This window comes from Mustela nivalis (assembly GCF_964662115.1).
Source record: "Mustela nivalis genome assembly, contig: HAP1_SCAFFOLD_681, whole genome shotgun sequence".
Taxonomy (NCBI): Eukaryota; Metazoa; Chordata; class Mammalia; order Carnivora; family Mustelidae; genus Mustela; species Mustela nivalis.
Genome location: NW_028135982.1, coordinates 37,008 through 61,799, shown reverse-complemented (window position 1 = coordinate 61,799; position 24,792 = coordinate 37,008). Strand labels below are relative to the sequence as shown.

Genomic DNA, 24,792 nt, shown 5'->3' with positions numbered 1-24,792 from the left:
AAATGATCTGTCAGTTCTTTGTATGTATCCTATTATAGTTCATAGCTCTCTCTGTGGGGGTGAAAAAGATCACATTATTCTTTGTCACTAAATGAAAATATTTTAGTTGTTTAATTTATGCCCTTTTCATTGAACTGAATCTAATATGCTAAATTAGGGAAGTACTTTACGTTTCCGTGTCGTTAAGTGAACTGTGGCCAGGTTTGTATTTTAAGTTTGTATGATTGTCATTCACCTCCTGCAACTCAGCCTCACCAAAAAAAAAATAAAATACTAAAGCAAAATAAGATGTGTTTTCTTCCATCACTTTCCATCTCAGCCCTTTCCCTGTTCTGGAGACGGTAGAGGATAAGGCCAGGGTGAAGATGGTACAGAGCTGTTGTCTGCAGATACAGTATTTCGCTTTTAAGCTCAGAAGGGAAGCAGATGAGTGTGTGTGATGTTTTACCTTCAGGCCAGTCTCTGTCCCTCAGCCTCTGTGTCCCCCAGGGTTGGAGCAGTATTCCCAAATCCCGGACCTAGATTTTCATGCCGTTGTTACTTACCTCCTGTTTAGAAAGCATACTGAGTGGGGAGGAGGAAGGACGAAGTGCATTTGTAAGGTTTACTCGATTCTTTTCTCTGTAGTGTATAGTTCATACTTCTCTTTTAGGTGCTTTAAAAACAAACAAAAACACAAAGAAACAAACAAATAAATAAAAATAAAACGCTCTTCCTTCTGCTAGGTGATTGTAGAGCAGATCGTTGAGTCTCATCCGGACGGCCTGAAGATCATGTATGCTAATAAGCTCCTGGAGTTCGTTCCTCACCACTGCCGCCTTCTTCGAGAGGTCACAGGAGGAGCCATCTCAAGGTGACGTAAACTGCTGTGTATGCACCTGAGCTCAGTTTAGTGACCACCTGTCACCTCCTCATGTGCCGCTGATCCCTGGCTGTCCTGTTGGACCCGGGAACGTGGGAATGTGTGCTCTTCCCTATTTGTTACCAGTGCTGTGAGGCAGGTGTCGCTTGCCTGGGTTTACAGGGAAGGGAATGAAGAGTGGGGACGAATCTCAACTGTGACATTTGTGTGACTCCAGAGCCTCTGCTTTTCTCTTGTCTATACTTTCTCCTTAACCAGGTTCAAAATCAGAATTGGTTTCCTTCCATTATTGTGATGTCATCATTGGTCTAGAAATACCAATTCATTTTAATTCAACACGTTTTATACTGATGGCAATTAAAGTCATGTTCGGTTTTCCCTCCCTCTATTATTTCATTTCCATGGATTTCCAGTTCTGCTTCATGAATATCCCATTACCTTCCACCATCTCCGTCATCCCAGTCCAGACCTTTGTCGCCTTTTGTTCGAGGGTAGCGGGCTCTCCCCACCTGGTCTCCCAGCTCCACCTGTCCCTCTTCATTGCAGCCCTCAGCTGTCCCACCTGCCCAGAGCTCTGCAGCCTTCCTGAGTCACTCGTGGCTTCTCATCGCCCACAGAGGAGCATCCAGTCTTCCTGCGCAACCTGTGACCCTTGGTGCTTGAGTCCTACTGGTTCTCCGCTGTAGAACTTTTTACTGTGGAACTTTACCCCATACCACTATGGTTCCTGGCCAGACAGGAGCGCTTGACCTTACCTAACACACCTGGTACAGAAGATCCCTGACTTCACCTTGGTTCAGTTTATGGTTTTTTGACTTTTTATAATAGTGCAGAAGTGATATGCATTTAGTTTGGATCTTTTCCCAGGCTGGCGATCTACAGTAGGGTCCTCTTTTTTAATGCTTGGCAGGGGCAGCGAGCACAGCCCCCAGGCAAACCACGTGATCACGAGGGTCAGCAACCAACACACTTGAACCGTCCTGTTCTGGCTTTCAGTGCACTGTTCAGTAAGTTACAAGACATACCAGACATTTTATTGTGAAATAGGCTTTGTGTTAGAGGATTTTGCCCAATTGTGCAATACTGTAAGTTTCTCAACACATTTAAGTTAGGCAGGGCTAAGCTCTGATGTTCAGTCGCTTAGGTGTTTTCCATGCATTTTCAACTAAAGAGATTTCCAGCTGAACAATGGGTTTATTAGAAGACGAGGCCGTCATAAGCTGAGGAACATCTGTCTATACTGTGCACCTCTGTGTTTTCCTTCATTGCTTTCTGTTGATCTGTCACTCCACATGAAGCTCCAGTCAAATACAACTTCTTTTTTTTTTAGGTTATTTATTTATTTACTTATTAGAGAAAGCATAAGCAGAGGGGGAGGCAAAGAGTGAAGCAGGCTCCCCACTGAGCAGGGAGCCCAATGTGGGACTCGATCCCAGGACCCTGAGATCATGAACTGAGCCACCCAAGCGCCCCCAGGCTATGGTTATTTCAAGAAAAAGTCCTATTTGTAAATTCTTCATCTAGTGAAGATGAATTAAAATCAGAAAGTCAACTCTGCCACCTTTAAAAACCCAGGAACAAAAAAAAATTCCACGACCAGGTATAACCCTATCCACAATAAATCACTTTCAATCCAGTCCTGAAAACTAATACAGAGTAGGAAGAAAGCATTACAGAAAAATTTTGTTTCCATTAATCAAGCTGGAAAATAACCGGCCTTACACGAATGCCCTTAAGGAAGACAGTTCTTATAGTTTTATGTTGATGGAAAGTAACATTACATTCGAAATGCATGTTAAAACCATGACTGTAGACTAACTACCACTTTCAGTCATCAGAAGATGAAAAATGGTCAAGAGTCACCCAAACTGAATCCTGGTTCCTCCTGGAAAATGTGTTCCTAAATATTTTCCCCTTGAACTACTGTGCTCTTTCTGTATCTTACACAGCAAACACTGCGATGCACAAACACATCCAGAAGGCCTTTGAGGGCTGACAGCCTGCTGGAACAATGAGGAATTCACCCAGGTTTCTGCCTTTCTGCCGGGCCCAGAAAGTTTTGTGTAACCCAGGTGACGTGTCATGAGAATACAAGTGTGCCTCACACCGTACGTATCACCTTCTCAGGGTAGACACCAAAATCCATGTTCGTATATGAAAATCCGAGATGTGTACAGAAATCAAGAGTGATTCTGTCATCTTGAAAGAAAAACACACTGTTGCGTTGCCACATGCCTCGTTTCTCCTCGAGTGACTGCAGGAAGTAGGGATTGCAGTCTGAAGTCTCAGAAAGAAAAATTAGAGTAAGGGCAACACCTGAAGTTTATTCCTGAAAATACTTGGAGAACGACTGTGACCAATAAACCAGGGCTTAGTTCATGAGAGTATGTCAATGAGCTTATACATCCCATGTCCTGGTCAAACCCTCATGTCTGGGAAATGGAGGGACATCTTCATCTTCCAGAGCTACTATTAGGGAAAAAGGTGGAGACAATACTGACTGAGTCCCTCCTTCAGCAGGAGAGCCAAAAACACCTTGCCCCTCCATAATCCCAAATGAAAATAAACATCTTGGGGCGCCTGGGTGGGTTAAGCTTCTGCCTTTTGCTGGGATCGAGCCCCACATCAGGCTCTCTGCTCCGCGGGGAGCCTGCTTCCTCCTCTCTCTCACTCTCTGCCTGCCTCTCTGCCTACTTGTGATCTCTGTCTGTCAAATAAATAAATAAAATCTTTAAAAAAAAAAAAGAAAATAGACATCCTTATTTCCCTCGGAAAACATTTCTTTCTTACACATAAAGAAAGCCATATTTGTAAAGATTAATTGCATACTAGGCAACAAAGGAAACCTTTACAAGCCTTCCAAATTAAAGATTTAAAGAACAGTTCTTTGATCACAATCCAGTATAATCAGAATTAGATAACCTGGTAACAAAAAATTGAAACTACACACAAGTTAAGAAATACAGTCTTGGGGCGCCTGGGTGGCTCAGTGGGTTAAGCCGCTGCCTTCGGCTCAGGTCATGATCTCAGGGTCCTGGGATCGAGTCCCGCATCGGGCTCTCTGCTCAGCAGGGGCCTGCTTCCTTCCCTTCCCCTCTCTCTGCCTGCCTCTCTACCTACTGTGATCTCTCTCTGTCAAATAAATAAATAAAATCTTTAAAAAAAAAAAAAGAAATACAGTCTTCAGTCAAAGAAGAAATCATAAGACAACTGAAGAAAATCTTGAAATCAATGAAAAGGAGACTATTTCATACCAAAACTTACAGAAGACAAGAGAAGTTATACTCTAAGGAGACTTTAGTGTCAAATATCTTCAATTTCAAACATTTTCTTGAATAAAAGAAACTACTCAGTTAAACCCATCAGAAAAGGGCAGCTCAATCAAAAGAAAGGAAGTAGTTATAATAAAGATAAATTTTTAAACTAATAAAAAATATGAGGGGCAAATAAACTCAAAGTTGTTTTTATGAAAGACTAATGAAATAATAATAAAAAAAACTTCACATGCCCTATTAAGGATAAGAGAGGGGGAAGATGGGGTGTGGAAGGAGGTGGGGAGAGAGGGAAGGGGGATGGGGAAAGGGGGGTTTCAGGGAGGAGGGGACAGAGAGAGAGAGAGAGTTGCAAAACAGATAAGGGTTGGGAACAGAGATATAAAAGCAAATGCATAATATAAAAGAATCACTAAACTGCAAGGCACTTTATACTAATCAATTTGATAACCTAGAAGAAACGATGATTTCCTAGGAAAACAAAATCATCCAAATGATTCAAGAATGGAAAATTCAGGGGCGCCTGGGTGGCTCAGTGGGATAAGCCGCTGCCTTCGGCTCAGGTCATGATCTCAGGGTCCTGGGATCGAGTCCCGCATCGGGCTCTCTGCTCAGCAGGGAGCCTGCTTCCTCCTCTCTCTCTCTGCCTGCCTCTCTGCCTACTTGTAATCTCTCTCTGTCAAATAAATAAATAAATCTTTAAAAAAAAAAAAGAATGGAAAATTCAGAAGATGAGTTCCAAGATCAGACAGGTTTGCAGCTGGATAACTGTCATTCTACTGTTAAATGGCAACAGGCAATTAAACAATAATAAGTCAATTCACTTGATGAAGCTGAGTACAATTTTAATACCCAAACCTGAGAGGGAGGAACGGGGAAGCTATTAACAAATCTGGCTTAGGACAGATTAGTTAACAGAAACTGAACTAATGTTAGCAAATAACAGAAGTCAGGCATCTATCAAAGGACTATATCCTGAGACCAACTTGGATTCATTCCAGGAAAATAAAGGGAGCTCAAGACCAGAAAATCAATAAGATTTACCTCATCACTAAATTAACTGTGAAAAAACTCTTAAGACCATAGCAATAAATGCATTTGATAAAAAAATAAAGGCACCTGATAAAAGGTGAGCAGCCATTCTTTATAAAAATGAAGGTAAAAACAGAAGGACGTTATGCAGGAGGGATTATTAACTGGGAAGCACTAGATCAAGAGGTAGATAAAATAAGCCCATATTTGTTAAACAGTGACAGAGCCCCATGCGTGCGTGGATAGAGGCGAATGAGCTCATGGATGAGCACCAGGCTGTCAACAGGTATTATAGGGACAAAGGCAGCGGTGAGGAGAGGAGAGTCTTAACAACAGGGAAGAAGGTAAAAGGAGGATTGCAGTTAAAAATTGTGCATGATACAAACACATGCAAATAAGACCGGATATTTTCCCGTATATAGTTTTTTAAAACCCTGCACACATTACTGGAACTACAAACTCTTGCTTTCAGCTCCGCAGCCCTCACGTGCTTTTCCAGTACCAGGATGCAGGGGTAGATCCTCCGTTGGTGAAATCCTATGTCATTGTACTCCTAAAGGGACAGGTGAAACAGTGCAGGGGCTGCAGGTCGGAAATCAGGCATCCCTGCGCCCACCCCAGCTCCCTGCTCGCCCAGCCCCCACTCTGAAGCAGCGGGCACTTGGAGCTGTTAAGAAGCAGGGATCTGAGCAGTTCTCTGGTTTCCCCTGGAGCCATCTGCATCCATCATATTTCCCACAGCTCTCCCCGAGTGTTGGTGCTGGCTCCCCCCGAGTGTTCCCTTAGCTCCTAGCACACCCTTCTTATGAGAGCACCTAGTACTCCCCGTCACAGTGCTCTGTCTGTCACATGCATCCATTGATCGACTTTGTGCTGGTTGAGGGCTGGAGCCCCCTCCTGTTAACTTCTCAAGTCCGTTTCTAATGCAGCAGCACCTGGCACTTAAGCACCCTGTCAGTACCTGCCAAATGAATGAAATGTACTCAAAACATAGTATGAAGTCTGCATTTTGAAACTCCTTTTTGGAGCCGTTTGCTATCATTTTCCCAGGCAATTTAAAAAATTTCCAGCCTTGCTGCCAATAACCTGAAGGGGTAAAGGAATGCCGGCGTGCCCCATGGGACATGTCACTCTGGATGGTCCTTCGGCAGCAGGGACTTTGATAGCGCTCTTCCAAACCCAGCAGGATGGTGGAATGGGTACGTGGCTGAGTGCCTCCCGGGTCTGACCTGTGTGACGCCACCGGGTGCCTGCAGCTGCCCTCTGGAAGGTGTTGCTTTTGCGGCAGAGCCAGAGGGCACCAAGCGTGTGTCTGTCTCCAAAGTCCTGGGCATCACATCACAATGCCTTCCTGAGAAGCAGAATCAAGGACAGTTGCTGATCTTCATTCCTTCCCACCAAAGGTAGCTCATACACCATCTTTGGAAGTTGGAGCCAGGGGGTGCCTGGGTGGCTCAGTCGGTTAAGTGTCTGCCTTCAGCTCAGGTCATGATCCTAGGGTCCTGGGATTGAGTCCCACACATTTGCCTCCCTGCTCAGCGGGGAGCCTGCTTCTCCTTCTCCCTCTGCCATTCCCCCCACTTGTGCTTTCTGGCTCTCTGTGTGTCAAATAAGTGAATAAAATCTTTTTAAAAAGTTTGGGCCATACTCTTTAGCCATTCTACTTTCCCTGGGGTAATTTGCCACCTCCCTGAATTTACCTGCATCTTTCCCAAAATCTACTTATCTTCCAGCCTTCTTGACCATAATGAGTCTATACATTTTCAATAGACAGTGTGAACTTACATTAGACCATCTCTAATCTCCAATTAGGTTCTGTTCCGGGATCCCACTGGAATTCTACGCGCCTGTCCCCTAAGATCCCATAAATTGTGGTCCAGTTTCCCAGCCAGCCAAGGAAAGCACATGGGAAATCTTGCTGAAGTATGAGTAAGAGCCAACGAAAGGGAACATATTTATCTGCCTCGAATGCTGGGACCTGAGGAAAGCAAGGTTCATTACAGACAAATCAGGAAGGAGGTGCAGATTGCTTTTTATGTCACTCTGGAGTGGAGGTCTGCCATTGATCATTAAGGCCATTTCCTGCAATGCACTCACCAAAGTGATACTAACTTCGGAGTGGACAAAACTTAGGAAATGGCCAAGGGGAGCTCTGCTTACACTTTACACTCTCAGAATTTATTTGTATTAATTTCTTTATAGGGCAGTATAGAGACATGAGACCACATTGAAAAAGCAAAGCTTGTCATCCTGTGGCCTTGGGTCAAGAATAGAGATAGTGCTGCTCATGTCAGTTTCAATCTCCAGTGGCCAAGGGTTTGATCTGATGCTCTTTCAAGTTTTCCCCATAGCCTTTCTCAAGCTCAATGGCCAATAATCCCACAGGAGGAGATTTTAGGGCCCTCTCAAACTTCTGTTTTGCTATCTCTCCCCAGCCTGCTTCCTCTGCAAAAGTCACCACTTTGCCTGTGCATCTACCACCTCTTAGAGCTTTTGGAATCAGCCACGAATTGCAGTGCTGATTCCTTCCATGACCACATATTGTTTACAGGAAAACTCTTCTTCGTTATGCCTTGCCAGTCAGAGTGACGGTTTCATCCACAACCTGGACCAGGTTCGGGAATGTTCTACACATAAATGTGAGCAAATGTCTTCTGTATTGAGAGACATGTACATTCTGTAAATGGACTCTATTGAAAAACTAATACATAGGGTACACTTATGTCCTGACCCAGCTGGAAGGAGGCACTTTACTTCCATCTTTCAGAAAATTGGTGTAACACATTGATTTTCATAACAAAGAAAGCAGTTTTGTGTCCTCTACCAAAAGACTGTCATAGTAAGCAATAAATTGCCTCTTTGGAGTGAACAAATTAATAAGATATTTTCTAAATTTCAAAATAACAAAGACAGAACGATGTCTGTAATGCTAAGTGCATCCCCTTAGTTGCAGGACATTGTGTCATGGACCACCTGAGCAATGACACATGTCGGCTGGTAGTCTGATTTACCTGGCAACCTGTTAAAAGAAAGTCTTGCACATGAAAAGCTTTCAATAAGACACTGACAAGATGGCCAGGAAGCCAGCCTTAGCTGGCTTTTTCAGGTGTCCAGACATCTAGTCAACCTACCTCACCAACTCATCACCATGCTTACTGGAGTAAACCCAATCTCTTCCTTCCCCCCCTGGAGATGGGAGAAGAGCCACTCACACGTTTGTATGGAATTCTCATTCCCCCTCGCTCTTTCCCCACATGGCGCTGTCCGCGAAATAAATAAACAAATCTATATGTCACCCGGAAGTTCCTGGGTCAAATTACACAACTCGGACAATTTTGGGTCACTACAGCCTTTTGTTTTTCTCTCCACCTTAAGCCTTCTGGGTGACCAACAGCTATCTAAAACTCATGTTGCTGCCATATGCTGTTGTTCTGCTTCATCTTCCCAGTAAAGTTCAGTATTTTTCCCTAAAGTTTGGTTTATCAGTGTCTCCAGCGTCTATCTCCAGCTAGGGTCATGACCCAGGTCCTGGGATCAAGTCCCACTCTGGACTTCCTGCTCTGCGAGAAGCCTGCTTCTGTCTCTGCCTCCCATCTCTTATGAATAAATAAAGAAAATCTTTAAAAAAACTTAAAAAAACCATTTCTATCTTCCCACTTTTAAAGATTAATTCTAGGAATTATTGCTATAATTCCAAGTGTCCTATCTCTTTCTTAAAAAGTCTTCTCCAGGGCACCTGGGTGTCTCAGTTGATTAAATGTCTGACTCAAAATTTTGGCTCAAGTCATGATCTCAGGGTCATGGGATTGAGCCCTAGTGAGGCCTCTGTGCTCAATGGGGAGTCTGCTTCTCTCCTTTTCCCTTTGCCCCACCCCCCTACTCACATGTGCACACACGTGCTGTCTCTCTCTCTCAATAAATAAATAAACAAATCTTTAAAAAGTCTTCTCCAAAGGGAGTTTGAGAAATAGTCCAGTAAGGGGCTGGAAGAAAATATTATAGGTTTTATTCATATTTCATGTCATCCACTTAACTGTTTAGCTTTTGCATGTCATTTATAATGTGCATAATAATTTAGAGTAGTAGAGTCTATAATTTATCAAAAATTTGCTTAAATTGGTGGTATGTACGCAAATATTTTTGTATGTATGTATGTATGTATGTATGTATTTACGTATTTATTTTTGTGAAAGAGAGGTGCACAGTAATAAAAGGAGATCACTGCTCCAGGGACCCAGATATTTCCCCAAGTCCTGTTTCCTTCCATTCCCTCTGGGCTTTATTAGAACCCCTTAACACCAATCTTGTCCCTAAAACACGCCCTCTGCAGCACCAAGTTCGAATGCTTAACTCGGGCCATCACTGCAGGCTGTACCGGGATGACCTTAGGGAAAAGGGTGGTGGGTCTCACGGGTTAGCTGTGTCACCTCCATGAACAGTCCTTTGTTCTGAACAGCTAGTGCAGCCCACGTTTGCAATCACAGGCTCTGGCACCAGAGTGGGCGTAGATCCCAGCTGGCCCCTCAGTAGCAATATGGCTTTGGGAAAGTTGTGTCATTTCTGGCCCAGACTTAAGGCTCATCCATAACGTGGAGGAGAAGACAGTGTGACCCTCAGTGGGCTGTTGAAAGGATCACGAGATGGTTCGACTCAGATGCTCCGAGGTACCCAGCACACAGTAGGCCCACAGTAGAACAAAAAGTTGTTCTATTGATCTTATAGTTACTATTACTCATACTAACAAAACTGATCATTTGAGATGATTTTCAAGCGAAGTGTCTTTGCCTGGATTTCTAAGATTAACCTACTTCAAAATGAATTCTGCTCTACTGTGAAAAACAAGCTAACCAGCAGGTTTCTTCTGCATCTTTTCTGAACTTTTTAGGATCCTCTCTAGAGAAAGGTTCTAAAGGAAGGAAAAGTGCAGAAATACTCTTGCTTCAAAGGATGTGTAGGAAATGATTAATTTTGCCAAAAAACAGTGCCTTGAACATAAAAGATGTTTGACGAAGCTCACTGTAGACAGTGTATCCCTCCAGGATTCATAAGTTGAAAACTCAATGTCCAAAGGGACATAACTAGGAGATGGGGTCCTTGGGAGATGTTTAGGTCATGAGGGTGGAGTCCTCATGGGCGAGATTAGTGTCTCCATAAGAGAGACCCCACAGAGATCCCTCGCCTCCTGCACCTTGGAGGTTATAGGGAGAAGATGGTCATCTGTGACACAGGAAGTGGGCACTTGAACAGACACGGAATCTTCCAGGGTCTTGATCGTAGACTTCCCAGCTTCCAGAACTGAGAGAAATAAGTATGTCTTTAAAGCACCTAGTTTATGGTGCTCTTGTTACATCAGCCCAAACTAAGATAAAGCTTGTCTCTTATACTGAAAAATAACACAAATATTAACAACAATTAAAAAAAGGAACAATGTGGCCAATGACATGTAATGAACATCATCTCTCCTCTACAGAGCCAAGAGCTTAATTAGTTTCAGGCAACTCAGTAGAGTATGATTAAACCAAAGAGCAGCAAGATGTCTAAATGCTCAAGTCCTCTGCCTCCTACTTTTCTGTCAAAACAAAAGAAAATCCCTAGGCTGGTTTTGGTTGCCACCAAGCACAAAACAGCCAAATTCCAAATTAGAAAGCTCTGGGGTTTAATTGTGGATGTATGGAATTACATAGAAGCTCTCTTCGATCATTCCAAAGGATGTTTCCCTCAAAGGTTACAAATACATCTCAGCCTACCAACCATCTCAGGCCTACCACAAAAATTATATATATATATATATATGTATATACATATATATATATATATATATACACTTTTAGCATTTTAAAATGTGTCTAAATTTCAGTTTCGGATCCAGTTTTGACTATTGTTATGGGCTTAGTTGGATGCCCCCAGATTCCTACGTTGACGTCCTAACACCCAGCATCTCAGAATGTGGCAGTATTCAGAGACAGGATTTTTAAAGAGGTGATAAAGGGAAAACGAGCTCACTGGGGGTGGGCACCAAGCCAACAGGACTGGTGTGCTTACAGGAAGAAGAGATTAGGACACAGACAGTACAGACTGAAGGACAATCGTTTGAAGACAGAGTGGAGAACACAGCTATCTGCAAGCCAAGGAGAGACGTTTGAAGAATCGAACCCTACTGCCACCTTGATCTTGGACTTCCAGCGCCCAGAACCATGAGAAAATAAATTGTATGTTGCCTAAGCCACCCGGCTGTTGATATTTTGTTTACGACAGCCCATGACTCAGAAATTTGAGGACCTCCCCCGCAGACTTTATCCTGAAGTTCTGTTTCAGCTTCAGGGGCTTGTGTAATACTACTGTATCAAGGAGGGAGGCTCCTGCCATTCCCTGCACTGGGTCATTGAGACACTGCACAGCTGTCCCCAGGGCTGGCTACATAATTTACAAGCCCCATGCAAAATGAAGATATAGGGCCCTTTGGGCAAAAACAGGGAGGAAGTGTTTGTTAAAGGTACTAAAATAGAAAGCTCATTTCCTCCATGGTCTGTCTTCTGAAGGGGCATGGCTGCTGTTTTCTATTTGCATTTAATGTCATTCCAAGCAAATAAAAATTTTAAAATGTGATTATGGGCATGATTCTTGCCATTCATCTTCGCAGGGTGCAATGTCAGTGTTAAATAATTCACGCAGGGATTCCACAGCTGGGGCACACCCACGTGCCCTCTTCTTATAAGAACCGTGGAAATCCTGAACAAGACCAGCTCTGCCATCTTTACCTCACCTGGGGACTCACACATGTTCCACCGACCCTGCCTCCCTCGGCTTCCTGATGAGTAAGGAACTTGACAGGATCAGGAGCCGGGGGCTGCCTTTCTTTCCCTTCCCTCCTAAGTCACCACTTCCAAGGCTTGGCTAACACAGGGAGTTGACATGAGTGAGAAAGGACAAGACAGGGTTCTGGGCTGCTCACAAGAGGCCACCACCTCCTGCCGGTGCTCAGAGCAAGCTCTGGTCTGTAGGGAAGGCGAGCTCCGGTTGACTCGGTCATAGACGTCACGTGGTGGGCGAGTCTCGTTGACCACCACTCACGAGGTGTCCATTTCCATGCTGTGCTCACCGGGTAGGGCGAGTAGTACATGCAAATGAGGAGGCAAGGAATGGTGGATACCCACACTGGGCTGTCCCCTCTGCTATGTACGTGCTCCACTGTCCCACCTGTTATGCCCCAATAATGGGTCCATGATTAAAAGAGCGAGACTGATACAAAGCGAAGGTCAACAAAGCTTTATTTCGCACCAAGCATCAAGAATCAAACTGACCAGCCAGGGCCACTTTTCTTACAGAGAAGTCAACCCCTCTCTCCTTTACGGACTAGCTTTTAAGGACATAGGCCATGTGGTTGGGCCTGGTCATGCACAGGTGGCCAATGAAATTGTAACACACAGAGAAAGCTGCACAGTGATGCTAGGTGACCACTTACCTTTTAGTAGATATTTGACCTAGCCTATCACCTTGGTTAGGATTGGCGCCCAAAAGACTCACAAAGGGCGGGACACATACTCCTTGGTAGCTAGGGAGACAGTATGCAACCCTCCACTGATCAGATGTCTTACCTGGCCTGACCCACCCTTGTATTTGGGCTTTGTTACCTGAGGTTGATTTCCCGGACTTGTTTTTAAGTAAGTCCCCTGGGAGAAGGGGAGCAGGGACGGCTTAAGGGTTAAACAACAAGGTTATTGTGTAACCTCAATGGAAGCCTCTGGCTAAAATATAAAAATATAAAATAGGTCCTTACACCACCCACTTCGCTCAAAAAACACAAAGTAAAAAATAAAACTGAGTAATTCCTAGACAGTGAGAGAGAAGCACACTGACTTCACCTTAGAACCCTTCTGAGGGTGGTGCTTGGCGGTTAGGGGGGTGTGAGTGGGTTGGGGGTGGATAATGGGACCTCTGAGGGTGTAGCCAAAGGGCAGGGCCCTTTGGGAAGGGGCTTTCTGGGGGAGGGGCCCTTCTGGGAGCAAAGCCCTGGGTGGGGGCATTCCCTCTGGGGGCAGGGCTGGGAGCAACCCCAGAAACCTGGCCCACAGAGAAGCTGGTCCTGTCTCTCCCTCTGCCCCCTTTCCCCAGGGACCCCTAGGCTTTGGAGACTAAAGTCAAAATTAAAGCCATATGTCTAAATGGGTCATACTGTGGTTGGGTAGTGTTTTTAACATATTAATTGACTGGTTTTTCTCAGTATTTGTCAAACCTTTCCCAACTCAAGGCTTTCTCTTAAGCAGCAGTGCAAGGCTGGCCCTTCAGTTGGGTCAAGCTGTTTGGTGATTCTCTGTAAAAACCCACCCTCTTGCGCTGCTCAGGAGGGCAGTGTTGTATCCTAGGATAAACATAAATGTATATCAAATGTGTTTACAAATTATATTTATATGTATACATTCAATTCTATGTTTACATATATATGTATAAAATAAAAATAAAAATATTGTTTAAAAGGCTGTTTTCCGGGGTGCCTGGGTGGCTCGGTGGGTTAAAGCCTCTGCCTTCGGCTCAGGTCATGATCCCAGGGTCCTGGGATGGAGCCCCGCATCGGGCTCCCTGCTCAGCGGGGAGCCTGCTTCTCCCTCTCTCTCTGCCTGCTTCTCTGGCTACTTGTGATCTCTGTCTGTCAAATTAATAAATAAAATTTTTTTTAAAATGCTGTTTTGCAGGGAACCTGGGTGGCTCAGTCCTTAAAGCGTCTTTTTTCCACTCAGATCATGATCTTAGGGTCTTGGGATGGAGGCCCACATTGGGCTCCCTGCTCAGCAGGAAGCCTTCTTCTCCCTCTCCCACTCCGCCTGCTTGTATTCCTGCTCTGTCTCTCTGTCAAATAAATAATTTCTAAAAAAGAAATACTTTATTAAAAAAATATATGTAAAATGCTATTTTGCCCTCTATCCTGGTAAGATTGAACACATTCCTAACAAGAGATCTTTCTTGACTCCGTGATAAAAATTTAATATTGTCTTAATGAATCCTCACAACATCCGCCTCCCCAACCCTTCTCAGATGTTACAATTAAGGTTCAGTGAAGTCCAAACACTGGGCCTGAGGTAATATACCCAGTATGTGGCCTCTTGGCATAGTCTAGCAGCCCAAATTGGGGGCGAGGGTGTTTGAGTGTCGTTGGCCAGGATGAAAAAGCTGAAAGATGAAAAGAAGGGTAGCCTTGCTTTTTGGCCCAAAAAAAGAGGATTTAGAAAGAAAGAGACCTGTCGTCCAAAGGAGGAGGCTCCCCACTGATCCTGGCTGGGCAGGAGTCAGAGCAGAAGGGAAACTCCCATCACCAAAGAGAATGGGCTTCTCCTTCATACAAAAGCATAGGATCCCTCTCACCTGATATGTTTCTGTCCCATAGTCATCCCCCTGTGCCTGCCCCATAATAGCATTCACAGGAAATGGCTGAGAGATACATTCAACTTGCAGAATTATAGCAAATAAAGTAATCTTTGACCCATCCTGGGAGCTTCTGATTACTGGGAGGGGCCAAGCCATCATAGGGCAAGTGCACTCATTTCAAGAACCAGTAAAATGACTCCAAGAGTATCATAAGGGCTAGTGATCATGACTGGTCCAGAAATATTTCTGGGAGTGCCTTTTAACATCCCTCCCATCATTTCTTCTCATCTCCAAGGGAATGGTACTTAGGTGTTCTGAAAGAAATATGCATGACTAGTAAACTGTGTGTGACCCCTGCCGCCTAATTAATCCCTCACCAGCAATTAACACTGATGGTTTGAAGGATGGCTACTCCCCTGGCAGGGCAAGAGCTGAAGCAGAATGTATGGGGCGAGGCGACTCTTCCCTCTGGATATAAATAATTAAACCCAGTAGCCACCCTTCCTGCCTGGCCACTGTCATTTAGGTATGGCTGATTATCCCTAAATGGGAATGAGATGGGGGCGGGGGTGGGGGAGGGAAGCAGGTGATGGTCAAAAAAACTACAGTAGCTGCCACTGAGGGTCCAACCTGGCATTAGACTGAGCTCAAGTCCTGATTCCATCATATCGAGCTGTATGAACTTGGAAAACTGAGTTCAACTCTCGAAGCATCTGCTTTGCCCCCCCTTGGAGTGAGAATAGTCAGTAGTATTGACTTCACAGGGCTTATTAGGAGGATTAAATTAGATACTGTTCATTTAGCACAGTTTCTGGCCTATAGAAGGCACACATAAAAGTTGATTATCGTTTTTATGGACCTCCAACTTTAAGCCTTCTATAAAGAACCAAATGATATCTCTGAAAAATACCAACTGCCTACAAGGTTGTAGGGAAAGTGGTATCTATGTTGACCTGATTAGAAAAAAGTGGAAAATCTCTCTTGTTTAAGCCTTGTTGAAAATTTTCTAAACTCTGTCTGCTCTTCTGCTTTAGTAATTAGAACAAACATTGGAGACTCGTGGTTTTCTGATAACTGAGTTGCCCGTTGTAACGCAGGGCAATTTGACATTAGTGTTTATTTAAAAAATTACGGCAAAAGAAGATAAATGGTGAGACGTGCACTAAATTTGATGAAACTCCTGACGTGAGTGTTTCTCCTTGGGATTCTCTCTCTCTTTTTTCTCCTATGATCTGAGAGCGGATTACATTCTACTTGGGTGATGGCTCAAGTCAAATGTGTGGTTTTGCAGGTGCCTAGCCTTGCACAGACAATCTTGGAAGAACCATCATTGTCTCTGTAAGAAAACGGAGGGAAAAATGTGATTTTAACACTCAGCCTACAAGAGTTCAACAATCTACCAATGTGAATTTAGAAACGCTGAGCAGGTCCCCCTTCTAGTAAGGAATATCTCTCCCGTTTTCTTATAATACCTGAGTTTATACAACTGAGCAATCTACTCTTTTGTGTAAAACAGCTTCCCAGGATTGTTTCTCCTTTAAACGCAAGTGAACTTTGGGGATGGCACTCAGACCCCTTTCTTTTACTGGACAACTGTGGAGCAGGGGTTGGGTGTGTTTCAAGAGGGAAAATATCCACAAGGGGACAGAAAAAGGACATAAACATACAAAATCCCATTTTCCAAGAATGTAAAAAGCTAACTTCCAGGGGAGCCTGGGTAGCTCAATTGCTAAGCATCTGCCCTTCGGCTCAGGTCATGATCCCAGGGGCCTGAGAATCCAGCCCCGTGTCGGGCTCCCTTCTCAGAGGAAAAACCTGCTTCTCCCTCTCCCACTCGCCCTGCTTGTATTCCCTATCTCATTGTGTCTCTGTCAAATAAATAAATAAAATCTTAAAAAAAATGCGAACTTCCAATATTTATTGTTTTTCCTTTGCTCTAAATATCTCAAGGTTCACTTGTTGAAAGCAATTGATTGAAGCCCTGGGAAGAAGTGGTAGATTGAAGCACTCATCAGAGTTGTTTGTGCTGCTTTGCAGGGGTCTGGCTGCACTAAATTATTTCAAGAAGTATTAATTATCTAAGTCACTCAGAAGAAGCCATTTACCTATTTGATTTTCTTTTTTTGAAGAGAATCTTTTTTTTAAAGATTTTATTTATTTGTCAGAGAGAGAGAGGGAGCGAGAGTGAGCACAGGCAGACAGAGTGGCAGGCAGAGACAGAGGGAGAAGCAGGCTCCCTGCCGAGCAAGGAGCCCAATGTGGGACTTGATCCCAGGACGCTGGGATCATGGCCTGAGCCGAAGGCAGCTGCTTAACCAACTGAGTCACCCAGACGTCCCCCTATTTCATTTTCTGTGGTTCTTGATCCTTCCCCCAAATTCTCACAGGCCTCCGCAGCTGGCACAGAGTCCGCTCCCATAGCTATAATCCCTGTCCCATACTCTCACCTCCATCATACATCATACATCATACATACCTGATACAACCCCACCTTGGTAAAAACCCAACCCTCTGTCCACCCTACATCTGCCCCTGGCAGCTGAAGGTGGTTGGTGAGAAAAGCAACGATGCTGGAAGCTTTCACATTAAGTTTTTTTTTTTAAGATTTTATTTATTTATTTGACAGAGGGAGATCACAGTAGGAGAGAGGAAGGGAAGAGATCACAGAGAGAGGAAGGGAAGCAGGCCCCCTGCTGAGCAGAGAGCCCGATGTGGGACTCGATCCCAGGACCCTAAGATCATGACCTGAGCCGAAGGCAGCGGCTTAACCCACTGAGCCACCCAGGCGCCCCTTTCACATTAAATTCTTAGCCACAAATCCAAGTATGTTTCTCTGACCGACAGAATCTCCACTCTTCTCATGAAATATTTTGACTATTTCACATCTTCTTTCCTCCAACCTTAAGCCAGGGCTTCTCAACACTGGCCACACTTTTGAATCACCTGGAAGACTTTAAAACACAGGAGTGCCCACCTCCAGAGGATCTGATCTAATTGGTGTAGAACCAATTAGATTAATATCCAATTAGGGTCTGGATATAAGTGTGCTTTTAAAATTCTCCCAGTGATTCTAATGTACAGCCATTTTGTTCAGAGTGAGAACTGAACACCTTCCATCAGATACAGCTGATGACTGACCATTCTGATGACTTCACTGAGAAAAGTAAATTGAGGGCACCTGGGTGGCTTCAGCTCAGATCATGGTCTCAGGGTCTCGGGCTCTCGCATCAGGCTCTCTGCTCAGCAGGAAACCTGCTTCTCCCTCTCCCTCTGCCTGCCTCTCTGCCTACTTGTAATCTCTCTCTCTCTCTCTCTCTCTCTCTCTCTCTCTCTCTGTGTCAAATAAATAAATGAATAAAATATTTTAAAAAAAGAAAGAAAAACAAACTGGGTGGGTGTGTAGGTGGCTAAGTGGTTAAGCATGTGAATCTTGGCTCAGGTCATGAGCTCAGGGTTATGAAATCGAGCCCCATGTCAGGCTCCATGCTCAGCGGGGAATCTGATTGAGATTCTCTCCCTCTCCTTCTGTCTCTTCCCCCTGCATGTGTGTGCTCCTGCTCTCTCTCTCTCTGTCAAATAAATCTTGAATAGAAAAATCGGTAAGGAAAGAAGACCCACAGAATCCCACTAAGTTTACCTGGGTGGAACCCTTACTCCAATCCCTTCTGAGTGAAGACAAGCCCATCCACTTGGGGTTTCTTCTCATTTCCCTGATCTCTGAGTATGAATGTGCTCCAGGACCCAACCTCAGACTTCTCCTCTGTCTACACTGAGTCCTTGGTGACTGTCCCTCTTCTACCATCTGTCTCCTGATGACTTCACATCTCCACCTCCAGTCCAGACCTGGATTTTGAGCTTTCTTCCACTGCCTGCTTTCCAGATCTACCTAGATGAATTAAACCCAACATGTTCAAAACCAAGCTCTTATTCTTCTCGAGCTCTGCTGGTCTTGCAATAGCTCAAACAGGAAACTGTAGAGTCATTCTTGATTCATCTCTTTCTTTCACTGCCCACGTTTAATTCTTTGGTAGAAGCTGTGGATTCTATCTTCAAAAATATTCTAAATCTGACCAGTTCTCCACACTTCAGTTACTCCCACTGTGGTCCAAAACACCGTCTTCTATAGCCTGAGTTATTGTAATAGTCTCCTATCTGGTCTTCTGGATTCATTTTTGCTCTGTTCTAGTTTATTTTCCACTCAGCAGTTAAAGCATCCGTTTAAGACAAAAGTCAGACCTTGTTATTTCTCTGCTCTAAGATCTCCAATGGCTCCCCACTTCACTCAATACAAAATTCAGTCTTACAAAATGTAACACTCAACTTCCTTCTCAATTCATCTCCTACCTCTTCACTCAGCTGTCTCTGCCTCCGCTCACCAGCCTCCTTGGTGTTTAACAGAGTACAGCAAGTGTGTGCCTCCCTTGGGGGGTTGCACTTGTTTCCTCTTCTTAAATGTACCCGTCTTGTTCTCTGAATCCACTCAAGGATCTGCCAATGTCTTTTTATCAGAGTAATCTCCCCTAACTGCACACAGCCAGCACCAGCACCATCACAATCAACATAGTTTCTGGCCCTCTCTACTTTTGACTTCTTATCAACAGCTGACATATTATATATTTATTTATTTACTGTCTGTTCTCTCTCTTCTATTTGAGTGCATGTGCTATAAAAATGGTACTTGTGGGGGCTTTTTTCCTGATTTATTTTGTGTTCAGAAGAGGATTTGATACATAATACTCAGTACATAATTGTTGAACGAATGAATGAATCAATGGAAATATCAGGTTATCTCCATCATAAGGGAGATTTCTCTCAAGCATTTTCTATAGTATTGCCCTATTTCATTCTCTGCACCTCTGGGTTGATTAGTAGATAAAATCATCATGTAAAATCAGTTTGAGCAAGGTTGGATCCTTAAGCTTCTATGTCACCTAGGACTCCAAATGTCACGGTGTACCATGCACATTTGCCTCCAGCCTTCTCCCCCATATTTTGGTCATGGATCAGCAGCTGTGGCATCGTTCAGCTTTCTTTTCCCCTCCCCTGTCTCAGTTCCAGGAGGTCCTCCTTGGCTTTGGGCCCCCTCCTTGTGGGTGATGAAGGCAATGTAGGGAGAGGCAGCAGCTTCCCTGACTCATCCCTGCTTTCTCCATTCATACTGATCGTGTAACGCATAGCCTGTGCAGTACAGGGCTGGCCAGGTCAGTCTCTGCCACCTTAGGACCTCATTTTTGTTCCCTGCGGCAGCTTGGCCATTTGCAAAATCAGAAATTGTAAAAGTACAAACAGGAGACAATATTCCATATTTTATGGATTTTAAGATGCCCCTCCCCTCCCATTTTCTTTCACATCTCCAATGTCAGGAATTGTCTTATAGTTGGGGCTGAGCAGGTGGAAGTCCCTATAAAGTTACCACAGCTTGACCCTGTGCCATGTGGTTACTGCTCCTAGGGCACAACTGATCATCTACATCCCTTGGCATGGCAAGCCACAGGCCTTTGGAGGATCATTTAAAGAAAGAAAATAAACTGGTTATTATATGAAAATCTCAGATAAGGAAAAAAAAAAAAGAAAAAAGAAAAAGAGAAACCCCACCAGCATCAAACCACCAGAATGGACGGGTGGCAATTTGGATGACTTCAGAATACTTTTATAAGAAGTGCAGCATGCAAAACAATCTTGAGAAAGGAGAACAAAGCTGGAGGTATCAGTTTCTTGGATTTCAAGATATACTACAAAGTTATAGTAATCAAAACAGTAGGGTACTGGGAGAAAATATACGCATAAATCAATGGAAACAGGATAGAGAGCCCAGAAATAAATCCACAATTATATGGTCAATTAATCTTTGACAAAGTGGGCAAGTATAAGTAACAGAAGAAAGTCTCCTCAAAAAACAGTGTTGGGAAAACTGGAGAGCCATATGCAAAATAATGAAACTAGACCACATTCTTTTACCATACACGTAAAGAAACTCAAAATGGATCAAAGATCTAAATGTGAAGTGTGAGGTGTGCCTGTCTTGCTCAGCCTGTACAGGATGTGACTCTTATTCTTGAGGCTGTGAGTTTAGGTCCCACATTCAGTGTAAAGCTTACTTAAAAAAAAAAATTAAATGAATAAATGAGAGACCTGAAACCATAAAACTCCTAAAAGACAATAAGCAGTAATCACTTGGAGATTGGTTTTAGCAACATTATTTGTGGGTATGTCTGCTTAGGCAAGGGAAACAAGAACAAAAATAAATTATTAAGACTACAACAAAATAAAAAGCTTTTGCACAGTAAGGGAAACCCGCAACAAAACCAAAAGGGAACGTACAGAATGGGAGAAGATAGTGGTGAATGATAAACATAATAAAGGATTAATAACCAAAATATGTAAAGAACACACACACACACACACACACACAAAACCCCCCAAAAACCCAAACCCCAACATATAATCCAATTGAAAAATGGGCAGAGGACTTAATAGACATTTTTCCAAAAAATACATACAGACATCCAATAGACATGGGAAAAGATGCTCAATATCACTCATCACCAGGAAAATAAAATCAAAACCACAGGGAGATCTATCACCTTATACTTGTCAGAATGGCAGTATTAAAAAGACAAGAAAGAACAAGTGTTGGCCAGGATGTGGAGAAAAAGGAACCTCTGTACATTTTTAGTGGGAAAGTAAATTGGTGCAACAACTGTGGAAAACAGTATGGAGGTTCCTCAAAAAATTAAAAATAGATTTACCATATGCTTTAGTAATTCTAGTACTTGATATTTACCCAAAGGAAATAAAAACACTTGATTCAAAAAGATATATGCCCTCCTAGGTTTTCTGCAGCACTATTTATAATAGCCAGTATATGGAAGCAGTTCAGGTGTTTATCAGTAGATGAATGGGTAAAGATATGGTGTATATAGATATATAATGGAATATTATCCAGCTATAAAAAAGAATGAGATCTTGCCATTTGTGACAACATGGCTGGATCTAGAAGGTATTAGGTTAAGAGAAATAAGTCAGACCGAGAAAGGCAAATACCATATGATTTCACTTCCTTTTTTTTTTTCTTTTTAAGATTTTATTTATTTATTTGAAAGAGAGAGAGATCACAAGTAGGCAGAGAGACAGGCAGAGAGGCAGGTGAAGCAGGGTCCCCACCGAGCAGAGAGCCCAACTCAGGGCTCGATTCCAGGAACCTGGTATCATGACCTGAGCCAAAGGCAGAGGCTTTAACCCACTAAGCCACCCAGGGACCCCTGTAATTTCACTTCTATATGGAATATAAAAAAAGAAACAAATGAACAGACAAAAAAAAACAGAAATAGACTTTTAAATACAAAGAACAAACTGGTGGTTATGGGAGGGAAGGTGGATGGGGGATGGGTGAAATAGGTGAAGGGGATTAAGAGGTACAAATTTCCTGTTATAAAATAAATAAAATAATTTCCTGTTCTCATCTGGAGATGAAAAGTACAGCATTGGGAATACAGCCAATGATATTATAATAAGTTTATATGGTGACGTGATGATATACTTACTGTGGTGATCACTGAGTAATGTATAGAATTGTCAAATTACTATGTTGTACACCTGAAACTAATTTAACAGTGAATGTCAGCTATATGTCTAATAATAATTTTTTAAGTGCAGCATGACAGAAGCTCTGGGTGGCTCAGAGGAACATATTGTGAGAAAAATCTGGGCACTGAAATCTCTCAGTTAGAAAGTAAATAAAAGTAGTGAGATTCTTAATGTGAGGTTTGGAAAAAGGTTAACCAAAAATTTTAACTTTTATTTTTATGTATGCATTAAGGCCATATGTAATAAAAATCTGTCTAAATACTTACCAAAGAGCTTTTTGAATACATTTAAATTAAAATATTAATGAAAAGAAAACATTGTATCATAGTTTGAATGGTAGCATTTTTTGTTTCTTATTAAACTATACCAGGAAAGGAGGCCAAGACTCAATGAAATATGGCTATTATCCCCAGTTTCACAAGAGCATGAACCTCTCTGGCTTAACAAAGCCTAAGGAATCTACTACAGAAATGGGTTGTTCTTACTACCCTGGAGCCTTTTGTGCAGACTATGAACCAAAAGTTCAATATTAATCTTAAAATTAATTATATTACAAAGTTGTATTATTTGAAAGATGTGTTTAAATGACTCAAAGTTAAAAGATCTCAGTATAATGCTGGTTCTATAATTATCCTCCCAGAAAACATTACTTGTAAAACTTAATGATGTAGAACCATAATCATAGCATTGAGTAGGAGGTTGCCAAGCAGATGGGAAAGTTTTTTGGTTGTTGTTTTCCAGTTGTTTTCTTCCCTTTCCTCCCCTCCTTTCACAAGGAGAATCAGCCACCTGTTTTTAAAGGCTGAAGTGTTTTTACTGTTCTTGGTCGAAAACATTTGTTTAAACAAAATAGCACTTGGTTGCTAAACCCTTGATTCTAAATGGACATAGCCATCTCATTTTTGTTGGGCCAGGGTTTGGATAACAATTTGATTTCCCAGTCTGTTTCTTTTGTGACCATATAATCCTCTCCCAGTGTTGCATGCTCTGTGAGCTACAAGCACTTGAGAGCTCATAAGCACAAAGACTCTAAGGTTTCTTTGGGATTAGCACCATACAAATGCAGATTTGGCACAATGGAAGACTGATTCCATCCTTGTAACTGTTACTGCTCTACTTCCTCCTTCCTCTGGGTAGCAAAGCTAGCCACTGTTTTTAAAATACAGCCTCACTTTAGCTGCTGACTTTTACATTGGCTGCCTGGAGAAGAGAAGGAGTTCTTGCCTATGTATTTCAGTGTTTTGATCCCTTTCAATTATTTTTTAAAATATATATCATTAAATTTTACAGGAGTATTACAGAATTCCTAATTGCAGAATTTGAACTTGAGCTACGCAATCTTACTTTTCGTCTTCAATCTATGTGTCATTGACCCTTTTAAGTCTGATTACCTGTATGAACTCTCTTCAGAATCTTTCCCTGGTTAACACAGTATAGAGAAGTGCTGGAAACCAGTTCTTTTCTGTGACACAATTCTTCCAACGGAGTTGAAATGCTTTGCAAACAATTTCACGTATATCAGCCAATTCATATACAAAGCAATGTCATGTGAATCCTTTCCTTTTTATATATCATCTTTCAGTGATGATCAGGAATTCATGCTGGTACAGAGACTCTGGTTTGGGAGGAGGAAACAGGGGCTTGCGAGGGGAGGGCGAGAGCAGAAGCTGCTCACCTGCTGTTAGAACTGACCTTAGCTGGTGGTACCAACATCTTCACCCTTTATGCATCTGCATCCTTTATGCATGAAATAGCAATATGCCTTTCCCTGTCGTGTAATCCTTATTTAGTTAATACCCAGTAGGATTTGCAAGCCCTTCACATCTCTGTGGATTTATTTTATTTCAGAGTGCAAGTGACTTTATGGCCCAATTACCATCATTGTGACTTATTGCATTAGTGTGGGAGGGAGAGAGGAGCAAGAAACGCCTGATCACGTGTATCGTCATCAATGGAATGAGTGCCACGCACTCCTGGCCAAGGCAGAGGGATGATGAAACCTTTCTGATCTATTTATCAGAACACTGAAGCCTGGGTGATTGTGCCGTATTTTAACAGACAAGTGTGTCAAGTGTATGGGTGAAGATGTTGCAGTGGTGGTGTTAGAGTAATTAATATTTGGAAGGTAATGAATACTTTGAGTTTAAAGATGTCAAAGGTCAAAGACGGGAGGAATGACTAAGATCGGATGTTGACCCCCTCAAATTACAGGGGTATTGAAGCGAGACTGAGTCACCACCTGACCCCAGAAATGAACCAGCGAGGCGGGCTCCTTATTAGAGCAAGGCTCCCGGAAGCCAGATAGCCCTTGTGCTTGCAAGAGCTCAAGGCACAGCCGGCTGTGGAGCACCGAAGCAGCAACAGCCACAGCAGCCACGGGAATCGTGACCCTCGGGCCTGGCGCCTACCTGGAATTTCCGCAGCGCCTGGTTCAGAACCACCGGGGGGGACAGCTCCCCGCCGCCGCCGGCGCCGACTGCGGAAGGGGACCGAGAGCGCGGGCTTCACGCTCCGTGAGCCGGCTGGGGCGGCGGGAAGACCGGCTGCGTCCCCCACAACCCCGGAAACCACTCGGTTCCTCCCTTCCCCCTGCAGGGCCGCGTGGGGCCTGCGGGTGGCCGTCCCGGGCCACACGTCCCGCAGGCGAGGAAGCCACCGGCCGCTCTCCCCCCTGCCGCC

The 24,792-nt window shown here is 43.4% G+C and overlaps 1 protein-coding gene across 22 annotated transcripts in view; it reads left to right on the top strand.

The window, feature by feature from the left end:
* LOC309857380 (conserved oligomeric Golgi complex subunit 2-like) overlaps positions 1 to 24,482 on the top strand; it is a gene marked incomplete at its 5' end in the record, with an annotated part of 224,882 nt that extends 200,400 nt beyond the window's left edge. For 7 of the 22 annotated variants that reach the window (XR_014307664.1, XR_014307665.1, XR_014307666.1 and 4 more), the window contains one exon: positions 726 to 1,241. Coding sequence is in view for 9 of the 22 variants with exons in the window: in XM_082750098.1 (XP_082606224.1) it covers positions 726 to 853; positions 7,718 to 7,805; positions 11,211 to 11,309 (315 nt within the window). Of the gene's footprint in view, positions 1 to 725; positions 1,242 to 1,408; positions 1,870 to 7,717; positions 7,806 to 9,735; positions 9,999 to 11,023; positions 11,186 to 11,210; positions 11,773 to 24,324 lie in introns of those variants that run through there. The other 15 variants (XR_014307661.1, XM_082750098.1, XM_082750099.1 and 12 more) reach the window with 8 other exon arrangements.
* Positions 24,483 to 24,792: the final 310 nt, after the last annotated feature.